Here is an 11,860-nt window from a genome sequence, read left to right on the forward strand (position 1 = left end):
AACTCAAACGATGAAATTTAGCAAACTGACATGACTCACAATCGAAAGAAGACAAATGTTGAAGTTGTGGACGAAGACTCTTCAACACAGAGATAGATGGATGACCCAAACGACAATGCTGTTCAAAGGGAGACGACATGCTAGAGCATGTGAGGGCCGTAGGTGTTTTGTGGTTCAAAGATGAAAAGACCTCCAACTTCCCGCCCTTTACCAATAGTCTGTTTTGTCGTAAGATCCTGAAATAAGTAATAACCAGGAAAAAAGGAGACAACAATGAAGATCACGAGTGAGTTTACTGATCGAAATCAAATTAAACGAGAAATTTGGTAAATTTAAAACTGATGACAAAGAAATTGATTCAGTGAGATGGATGGTTCCTGATCCTAAAATAGGAGTGGAGGTTCCATCAGCTATAGTGACATTAGGTGAAGAGGTAGATGTACAAAGGGTAGAGAATAAACTGGGGTTACCTGACATATGGTCTGTAGCGCCAGAGTCAATGATCCATTTTGACGTGGAGGAAAGAAGGCATTTAAAAATGTTACCTGTCTCTACGATGGTCGTAATGGGAGTAGAAGATGATGCCCTCAATGACTCTTGATACTACTGAAATTTAGCAAACTCCCCTGCAGAAATCGTAATTGATTTGTCAAGATTATCAGGAGTAGAGGCGACATGTGCAGAGGGTGATGGCATCCTCTGACCCTTATTCAGCAATCTTCTGCATTCACGTTTCGTATGGCCAGGTTTATGACAATAATAACAAACAACACCTCCTGGATTTGATCTCCATGAATAGTAGTTGGATCCATTCAACTTGTGTTCAGTTACTTTTGACACCATAGGAACAATCTCAAACATTATGGTTTCTTATCAGCCATTACCTCAAAAAGTAGACACCGGACAGCAAAGAATCAAACCCTAATTTACCGAAGAGATGTCTACACAAGAAACGAGTATATTTATATATCCCAAACAAACACACCACCAAGAAAAGCCAACAATACTGAGGAAACCTCACTGAAGACGAACGAAAAACGGCGGCGCACGCGCCTACACGCGCCGGCACATGGACGGACAGCAGGCTGGAACAGGCTCGCGTGAGCCTCACGCGCTGGTCAGATGGCAACCGGACTTTGGGGGTTTTGTAGATCGGCGGCTGGGCTTCTGTTTGGAATGGGCGGTGTCGAAAAAACAACCTTTTTTTTCTTCCAACGGCGGCGACTAACGACGGCGAACGAACCGAAGATGGCGATTGTGAGTAAACTCACCTCTCCATAAAACCCTAAACGTATCACAAATGGGTTCTAAATTCTCAAACCCTAAGGTTCACAAAAACCCTAAGTTTATTTAGAGAGCTCTGATACCATGTAAAACTCTTAGGTTTGAGAAAGAATCAGAAGGCTTTATTCATTCACCAAAGATATGAATATATACAAGTGTACAAAGCATAGAAAAGGAAAATATCACAAAATATTTACAAGAATGGAAAATCCTAATTATAGAATTATAACAGTGAAGTTGGGTGTCTTCTCTCCTCCTACCTTGGTGTTTCTCGTGGGAGTAACCTCAAGTCTTTATCCTTTTGGGATCTAGTGGCGGATAAAGTTAGAAGAATATTAGCCTCTTGGAAGAAAGACTTCTTTTCTAAAGTTGGTAGACTTACCTCGATTAGATTTGCTTTGAGTAGCATCCGTATTTACTTCTCCCTTTTCAGAGCCTCCTCCGAGGTTTGTAAGATTTTAGAGAAAATGATGCACAATTTCATCTGGGGAGGAAAGGATGAAGAGAAAGGGAAGGGATTGAACTTTGTTAGGTGGGAGATTATTGAGAGGTCGATCACCATGGGGGTTAGAAACTGGAAATTTAAGGCTTCATAACATAGTGTTGGCCAAATGGTTGTGGTGTTTATCCTTTGAGCCCAACTCCTTTTGGCATAGAACCATTGCTAGTAAACATGGCCTCCATTCTTTTGAGTGGTTGTCGAATAGGGTTAAAGGCACTCATTAGAATTTGTGGAAGGATATTTATAAGGAGCTCTCTTCTTTTGTTTCCTTGGTCCATTATGTGGTGGAGGAGGGGAAGGACACTTACTTCTAAGAAGATCATTAGGTGGGAGAGAGACCCCTTTGTTACTTGTTTCCTTGTTTGTATCACTTGTCTTCCTTCAAAGCTTGTGTGTCCGACTTCTTAGTTTGGTCAAGGAGCTTCTATTCCTCCTCTTTCGACTTCCATCATTCTTTGTCCAATATGGAAGTGATGGACTTGGCTTCTTTTCTTTCTTTACTTGAGGACCACTCCTTTAATTATATCATCTAACACTACCCCTCACTTGTTTGTTTGAGAAGAAGACCCAACAAGTGGAAATTAAGATTAATTGGGGAGGAAATAACATTGCAGAGGTTTGAACACAGGATCTCCTGAACCAACCTGGCTTTGATACCATGTTATATTTGGAGAAATAATAATTCTCTTATTACTCCAAAAAGGACTTAATAATGGGTAAATATAATAGAAGAGAACCAATTTAGGTGTGGGAGAAGAGATGTGAGGTTATGGAAACCTGATCCTTTGGAAGGGTTCTCGTACGAATCTTTCTTTGGAGGATTAAGATCCCTAGGACGGCAAGGTTCTTTGCTTGACAAGTTCTTGACTGCCAGGCTAACAAGATGGATCGACTTAAAGAGGAAGCTTCACTTATTGGTTGGTCCTTTATGTTGCATTCTTTGTCGGAAGGTTAAGGAAGACCCAAACTATATTCTTTGGCGTTGTGATTTTGACAGCTTTGTTTGAGATTATTTTTTTCAGATGTTTTCCATTTTGGGTGTGTGGCATAGAGACGTTGGTTGGTATTTGGATTGAGGAGTCTCTTCTCAAACCGTCGAGTGGGGGGAAGGGTTGCTTTCTTTGATTTGTGGGGGTGTGCGCTATTTTGTGGTTTTTGTGGGTTGAGCGTAACAATAGGGTTCTTAGAGGGATAGAGAGGGATCCTAGTGAGATTTGATCTCTTGTTTGTTATCATGTTTCTCTGTGAACTTCGATCTTAAAGGTCTTTCGTAACTATTCTACAAGTGTTATTTTACATAGCTAGAGTCCTTTTTATAGAGGAGGCTCTTCCTTTTTTGGGCTGGATTTTTTGTATGTTCTTGTATTCTTTATTTTTTCTCAATGAAGGTGGTATTTCTCATTAAAAACAATATAATACAAGAGAAAATTCCAACCAAGGGAACTAATTATAAAAGGAAAGAAAATCTAAAAATGATTGAAAGACTTTTTTCAATGATAATATCAAGTATTTGTTAATAAATTTCAATAAATTTTCAATGGAATGACCTAATTGAGAAAAGAGTAAACAAAAACACCCTAGGGGCAGGGGAATGAGAGGCCCAGTCAGTATTCTCTCTCTTGCAAGGGCAAAACACGGCTTGGCCTTGACTCCCTGGCTCTAGGATGGTCGCACTTATATCTACAATTAATTTATTATTTTCCCTTGTTTAAAAAATTATATTTTAATTTTTAGAATAAGGAATATTGGGTTGGGTGCTCACACATCGAAGGCGTGAGGATTGCCGCATTGAATTACTGCTCGCGACACTTGTATTTTAATTCCCCCCACTCCCGCAGGGGACCACTTTCCTCCACGTGGATGATCCCTACCATCACGTTCACGTCCTCAAATCGGCACGGTTTCTTTTCTTTATTTTGGTAGCTTACCAAATCCCCACCTATTTGAGTCAAATCCAAGCAAATACATCCCCGATTGTATCCCACGTAGCATCCTACGTGGACTCGTTCTCTAATCCTATTTGGGTTTGTACACGTGTCGTTCTCTTGTTTCACCCTTTTTAATGCAACTATATTACATACAAATTTACAGAGACTAGTGATATAATCGCCTCCATTTTCCTCTTCAGGACAAGGATCATGTTTCTCTTTGGACTTCGATTTCGAAGACCTTTTGTAATTGTTCTGTAGGTATTTTGCATAGCTGGAGTCCTCTTTTCTAGGGGAGTTCCTTTCTGTAGGCTTGGTTTTTTGTATTCACTTGTATTCTTTTATTTTTTCTCAATGAAGGTTGTTTCGATAACAAAAAATATTAATAATAAATTTAAATCATTTTGGCTTTTGGGGCATTAAGAGTCAAGATGCTTTAAAATTTTTCTCAATTTATAAGCATGTTTGGAAAGTACATGAAAAAAACGTATGAAAACATGTGGTCAGTTAGCTAAAACGAACTTGTATTGAGGGAGACATGACCGAAATACGAACTTAACTCGATTGCACCCTACGATTCCGAGTTGTAGTGTGCAATTCAACACATGTTAAGTTCGTATTTTGGTCATGTTTCCATAGGTACAAGTTTGTTTTAGCTAATTGATGACTCGTTTTCATAAGTGTTTTCTTGTTCTTTCCAACCATGCTTATATACTGAACACAATTTAAAAGCATTTGATCCTAGGATTGTAGTGTGCAATCACATGCACTCTAAGATCTTATTTTCGATGCAGGTTTGTTTTAGCTAAATGACCACTCATTTTCATACATTTTTTCGTGTTGTTTCCATTCATGCTTATTAATTGAACAAAATTTTAAACCATTTTGACTTTTAATGCCCCCAAAAGTCGATATGTTCTTAAGTTTTGAAAGACCATAATTTTGAGCTCAGTTGACCAAATTGGGTGTAGGTGTTTTTTGATTTTGTGTAACTTTTCGAGATCTACATGCTAGAAGACCACTTTTCCGATCATTCAACCTAGAAACAATCGTTTTGACCCCCAATTTGGATTATACAATGTTTTACTTTTACATTGTCAACGATTTGGATGAGAGAAGTAGAAGGAGAAGATAGAGATGAGAAAAGGGAAGAAGAAGATAGAGGTGAGAGAGAGAGGAAGAAGAAAAAGAAAATGTGGTAGATCGAAGTTGGAATGGGAGAGGGAGAAGAAGATATAGATTATAGAGGAGGGAGAATTTTTTTTGAGGATTTGATATTTTTGTAACCCAAGGGTAAAAGGATAATTTCACCCCTCAAAAGGGTCAAAAAACCACTTTTTAGGAAGCTTGCAATTTTTTATGAAGTTTTTGGTTTTTAGGTTAGTTTCACTAATTTTCCAAATACATAATAATTAGAAAAATTCAGGATTGGGGCAATGTAGAATACACAATAAAATTATATAGTTATAATTGAAAAGAAAAGTTGGGGTTGCATTAGAGTTAGGGTCTAAATGAAAGAAGTATTATAGAGTACATTCTAAAATATTTAAAAATGATTTATAAAAATGGAGCTGGGGTTAGAGCCAAGACAAGGATGGAGACGTGAAATCCATAATAATGATTTAAAATGTTAAGGATTAAGGTTGGGTTTGGGAGTGGAATTGATATTGCTGGGATGAGGTTGAGATTAGACGGATGTGAAACACACAAAATATAGGAATGGGGGCCGGTTATGACAAATACATGACAATGATTAGAAAAAGAGGGTAAGAAGAAACAGAATTTCTTCATATTCTAAAACATCCTACACAGTAAATTACCTTTAAATAAAAAGGTATTAACAATTGAGAGCATGTGCCGGCCAAGATATGAACCTATTTCCATTTATTGATGGGACAGTTTCACAAATTAACAGTACACAAGGAACAGATGAACAAGCCCAGGATAAGATATTCGTATAGTTATCTGATTTTAACTATCTCATCACTTTCTCATCAGACGTCAGTTTGTCAGGAATTTCCTGTGGGAATTCTGGATGAAAAACAACTATAGAAGATTGGTGGTCAGATGCCTGAGCTTGGTCATTATGTGTGCAATATGAGATTTGTTTTTGACTGTATGTCCTGTTAACATTGGAGTTCATTTCTGTTGTATCTTAGATTCAGAATAAATTTGAACGATTCTCAGTTTCTTTTTCCTTTTCAGATTTTAGCATTAGAATCTTATTTTACCATCAGGATTTAGGTTCTTATGATTTTCACTTGGTTAATACTTATTTTTATTTCTTTCTGAGCAGATCCTGCAGCGAATCTAGTCACTTCTGGACCTTATGGTCTTTTATTTGCTTCCTTTGTACCCTTCTTCTTTGATATTCCTGTTTCAACTCGGTTCCGTGTATTTGGACTTCGTTTCTCTGACAAGTCTTTCATATATCTGGCTGGTCTTCAGGTTAAGGACTGTTTGATTTATACTTTTTGGGATATCTGCTTTACTTTCTTTAGCTGCGTAAGCTAGTTTTATTGTTGGTGTTGCAGCTCCTTCTGTCCTCGTGGAGAAGATCTATCTTACCAGGGATATGTGGAATTCTTGCTGGTTCCTTATATCGTTTGAATGTATTTGGCATCCGCAAGGCCAAGGTTTAATTCAAATTTTGCTTAAACACATTGGTTCCTTAGTTTTCTCTCTCTGGAATTATAATTCTATTATTTTAGATCTATAATGGTGTTCAGAGCCAATAGCACTTCTATGGATGTTTGGGTTGATACTTTTGTCTGTCAGAGATTCTTAAAGTCCCATTTTCCTTGGGTCTCGTTTCCCTGTTATAAGGACGTTTTCAGAGCTTTTTGGTCTAACTCTGTGCAATCTTATCAGTTTTTTGGTTTGTCCTCTCACTTTGTTGGTTTGTTTTGTTTTGGTTCAGTTCATTTAGTCTCTTAGCTTCCTAGGCTCTGTCTTATTTGACTTGTATACTTCATAAGTTGTGTGTCTCTTCTATTTGTCTTTTTATTTGAATGTGTTGTATTTTGGAGCATTGGTCTATATAATGAAGATTATTATTTCTTTTCAAAAAAATGTTTTGGCTTTTGGTATCTGTTCAAACTGTGGAAATTAAACTCAGGTTAGGTGGTTTATAGCCTGTCTTCTTGTCTTCTTCTTTTCTGATAATCACAACTTATACTATTTTAGAGGATGGAAAGTGATTATTTGATGCGTTGTTTTGCTCTGGTGCCATTTCGCTGCATGCATATACAAGATTCTTTATGCTCAATTTATAAGTTAAAAATCTTGAATTGAGTTTTTGATTAGCTGGCTTACCATCAGCCATCAGGTTATGTCTTCCAACAATAATGCTTCCATTCTTAAAATTTTGAATGGAGGTACCAATGTTTAAATTGGAACGTTTTCATTTGTCCAAAGTAATTATGTATTTTGATACTAATGTCATTATGACGTCCTATATTCTTCTTCATTAGTTGTATCTTGTATTAGGATATGATGATGGTTTTATGGGTGTGTAAACCTAGTTGAGATATTTGGGTGCATATGCTGATCTTTTTGACTTCTAGACTTCTATCTTCGTATGATCTTATGTCTCTCATTGTATTAGAAACATTAGTCTCTAATTGTCGTTTCCATTTAATTAAAAAAAAAAAAAAAAGACTGGAATTGGTACACTACACTTAGATGCTTCTGCTTTAAAATTGTGTCTTATGTTCAATACTCTGGTTGATGATGCAACCAGTGGTTTGGCTTTGCTTCATCTATCCTTTTTATAGTGTAGGAAAGAAGGTGCTTTTTATCTGCAAAAAGAAAAAAAAAAAGAAAAGAAAAAAAAACGATGGGTTTCTCTTCCGTCCTCAACTTATTTGATTACTTCTACAAGTTTCATTATATCAACGACAAACTTATATCTACATGAGTCCTTTTCAAAATCTTTTATTATATTCTGATGTTCAAATTTGATGTTTTATGTGACGATTTCATTCTTTTATTTATTATTTTTCATCGAGTCAGATTGATGTAGGTTTTCTTACTTTTCAATCAAGGTATTTTCTAGTTCTCTAAAAAATACATTATTCTTAATCTCCGGCTTTTACAGTTACCAGAGTTCATCAGTTCATTTTTTTCAAGACTTTCTTTGCCATCTGTGGGGAATCCTCCAGCAGCCCCAAATAGAGATGTTAGAGGAAACATGCCATCTTTCATGAGCCGCCAGGTTGAGGTTAGTACATTTGGCGAATGCTTTCTTTAAACATACTTTGATAAGCTAAAGGAAGAAAATTTGACTTATTAGGTTTTAAGCATGAGAACTTACTGTGCCCTGATGATTATCAGCTAAGAAGCATGGACACTTAAATTTGGCTATCATGTTCGTGTCGGACACTTGGACACTCCGACACTTGTTGGACACGTATTGAACACTTGTTAGTACAATAGATGTGTTAGACACTAGTTGTCCAAATTCAAAATAGGACCAATATTTGATATACATGAATCACACACTTTTTACATATACTAAGTCAATACATATATGACAATCAGCTGGTCCAGACACTCACGGATATCAAAAGAAAAAAAAACATATATGAAAAGAATAATAAAATTTGAGAGCAAAATACATCAAAATAATTTTTTAAACATAGAAATGAATAAACTCATTAACTTTGAGGTTAGTACATTTGGCAAATGCTTCTATTTAGTGTTAGTTTCTTTAAACATACTTTGATAAGCTAAACGATTTGAAGAAGAAAATTTGACGTATTAGGTTTTAAGTATGAGAACTTATTGTGCCCTGATGATTATAAGCTAAGAAGCACGGACACTTAAGTTTGGCTACCGTGTTCGTGTCTGACACATGTCGGACACTTGGACACTCTGACACTTTTTGGACACGTATCAGATGTGTTAGACACTAGTTGTACAAATTCAAAATAGGACCAACATTTGGTATACATGAATCAAACACTTTTTACATATACTAAGTCAATACATATATGACAATTAACTGGCCTGGACATTCACGGATATTAAAAAAACAAAAATATATATATGACAAGAATAATAAAATTTGAAAGCACATCAAATTAATTTTTTAAATATAGAAATGAATAAACTCATTAACCTTGAATTTTCTTCAGGTTTAAAAATGATATATAATTTAAAAAATGTATGTTTTAATAAATGTGTCCTTGCTGTATCTGTCCTAAATTTTTTAAAAATGACTTGTCGCCATGTTGGTATCGTGTTGTATCCGTGTCTTGTATCCATATCCGTGCTTCTTAGATTATCAAATTGTGGGCATTGCTAATATTGGCATAATCCGTTGAATAATCATTATAGTTGTCATTAGTGACTGTTATTCAATCATTATAGTTGTAATTAGTGACTGTATCGGTGATACCGGACATGTAAGTTGATGCTTTGGCCTCTAAACTGGATTGTTTTTCTCGTGCTATTTCAGAGGAACTACCCTTCTGTGCCAACTGCTACAGAACCACCAGAAGACTCCATTGCTACACTTGTTTCGATGGGGTTCGACAGAAACTCTGCTAGACAGGCCCTTGTGCAGGCTAGAAACGACGTTAACATTGCAACGAACATACTTCTTGAATCACAATCGCACTAATTTCAAGAATTTTTTTATGGGTATATGAAAACTTTGATGATGTCCCCAGGTCCGAGAACGACCAAATTGAGAATCCAGGGTTGATGAAACTTGCTGACAACTGAGTTTTGATGGTTGGAGGAACTCACCAGGCTGTTTTTGTTAACTCTTTTCAGGTTTCCTTTTTGTTCCTCTACTGTAGCTATCAAATTTTCATGTTACTTGATGTTTGATTACACAACATTGCTTAGTTTGTACGTATTAAGATAAGCTGGTAGAAATGGAATATGCAGAATTCTCTTGTTCTGTGATATCAATCTATAAAAATTGCATATTCTTACAGAAGTTTTATTGGCGGCTAATCCTGATTAACTCACTTTGTTCTAACTGTTCATTTAGAAAGCTAATAATTCAAATTCTCTTTTATTTTTGTGTATATAAAATGTTTTCTTCACTCCCTCGCAATCCTTCAATTTTGTCCTGATCTTTTCTTTAAACTATACGTACATGTATTACTTATCAATTCCAATATTGTTTTATTTAATAAATGAATAATATTGAATTGTTTTATTGTCGTTAAATCCCAATTAAGTTGGGATATATAGATATCTAAATTTTAATCACAGGTAAAATAAGACTTAATAATTAAATTTGTTGTTCAAATTTTGTTTAATGATAAGTGGATTTGTATATTTTAAAATTAAATAAAGAAAAATTTGTGCCAATAGATCACAGAAAATGTCAAACTGTTTATAGAAATAGTAAAAAAAAAAATACTGATAGATATTGATAGATTTTTGATAGACACTTGAGTCTCACTAATATACTTCTATCAGCTTCTATTGAAGAAGATTAAAATTTTGCTATTCTGTATAGACAATTTTCCTTATTTTTTATTATTGAAAATTTTCCTTACAAAATCCATGTTAATTTATTATTTTATTAGTCAAAGTTTAGTTCGAGATGAGTGGAGATTTTGAAGAATTCTTAATATATTAAAATTGTGCTTCAAATATTATTTTATTTTACTTTTGAATATTGTTTAATAAAATAAATAAATAAATATTAAAATTATTATATTATTTTGTCAATCACAATTTAGTTGGAATAGAAAGATTTTTTTAATGTCGTAAAGAAAACCTAATCACTAAAAGGGGTAAGAGTTTTTGTCAGTTGGAAAAAAAATTCTAATATTACTTTAAAATAATAATAATAAATAAATAAGTATTTAAAATATTTTATTATTTTGTTGATCGTAATTCACTTGAGATAGAAATATGTTTGAATCTCAATCACAAAGAAAGAAAACTTGCGAATTGAAATTGTTAATTTTGGGAATTATTAGTCGAATAGCCTACTCTATAACTATTTATTACAAAATGTCAAGAGATTTGAATATTTTTATATATAGAATTTAGCTAATTTTATAGACCAATTTAATCTTGAGACACTTCGTCTCTCCTCAATAAATTAACGATTAATCGTTTAATTATTTCCCTCATTAGCCGTATATTTTCATTTGATTTAACAATTAAATATTGATTTTCATTTAAATCCATATTCTTTACTTCATACGTCTTTGGATTCCTAAAAATTAGGAATCGAATATTTTCTTTTCTCCAGTTTGAAAGAATATGCATCGGCATTCCATTTCTTACCTTCGATCTTTTCGATTGATTTCCCAAGTATTTCCTACATTCCTAAAATTTTGGTTTTTACAATCTTCTTGAGTTTCTTGGTACTTCTATATACAAAATATAAGCTCTTATATACAATACATAGGAGGATATATTATATACCATTGGTCATCGTATCTGAATACAGTGCATAGTATATATACGAGATTTATTTCCAAAACTTATTTTCATCATAATGCTGTCACATTTTTCAATTTTTACGATATAGACAGTATATGTAGTGTATACAAACATATTGTGTATACACTTGTTGATTTTAACCAAAATGTTATTATGAAAAATAAAATATAGACCATTCGTATTTGTTGGAGATTTGATTTGTTGGTTTTATAATTTTTGGTTCTGCAAATGTTTTAAATAAAGTATTAACATCCAGTTGTGACATTAGAGTATTTTCCAGCAAAATATTTTCCATATCTGGAAATACTCGACCGTGATATTTAGTTAGATATGTTCCTTTTTGAAGCACGAATTTTTATTTCAAATGAGGATTTATTTCCTTTATTGAATTCGTTTATTTAAAGTGAGTGCTGCAAACCATTTAGGGTTATTCAGCAAGACGTTTTTCTGTACTTCGACCAAACTATTTTATATCACGATCTTGCTGGTTTGCTCACTATTCCACTGTGTATGTTCTTCATCCATTAAGTGCAATACTTTGAAGAGTTTCAAGGTATTAGGGGGAGCATAAGCATAAGCCATTGCTGCAAAAGAAGAGATTCTAAGTCCTAAGAGGAACATAAGACTCAGCTATAGAGAAGGAGTTCTCTATCTTAGGGAACCTAAGAGTTGTTGGTGAAGGGAGTTCAGATCCAAGAGAAAGATAATCAAGTTGAGAGGAGTC

General features: G+C 34.4%; 1 protein-coding gene across 2 annotated transcripts in view; it reads left to right on the forward strand.

Annotated features, from left to right (window-relative positions):
- The window catches only part of LOC120090524 (rhomboid-like protein 20), a 19,936-nt gene extending 10,268 nt beyond the window's left edge, over positions 1-9,668 (forward strand). For both annotated transcript variants that reach the window (XM_039048242.1, XM_039048244.1), the window contains 4 exons: positions 6,011-6,162; positions 6,249-6,350; positions 7,814-7,936; positions 9,176-9,668. In XM_039048242.1, coding sequence (XP_038904170.1) covers positions 6,011-6,162; positions 6,249-6,350; positions 7,814-7,936; positions 9,176-9,340 — 542 coding nt within the window. In that variant the 3' untranslated portion in view covers positions 9,341-9,668. The remainder of the gene's footprint in view (positions 1-6,010; positions 6,163-6,248; positions 6,351-7,813; positions 7,937-9,175) is intronic.
- The last annotated feature ends 2,192 nt before the right edge of the window (positions 9,669-11,860 follow it).

This window comes from Benincasa hispida, chromosome 11, assembly GCF_009727055.1.
Source record: "Benincasa hispida cultivar B227 chromosome 11, ASM972705v1, whole genome shotgun sequence".
Lineage (NCBI taxonomy): Eukaryota > Viridiplantae > Streptophyta > Magnoliopsida > Cucurbitales > Cucurbitaceae > Benincasa > Benincasa hispida.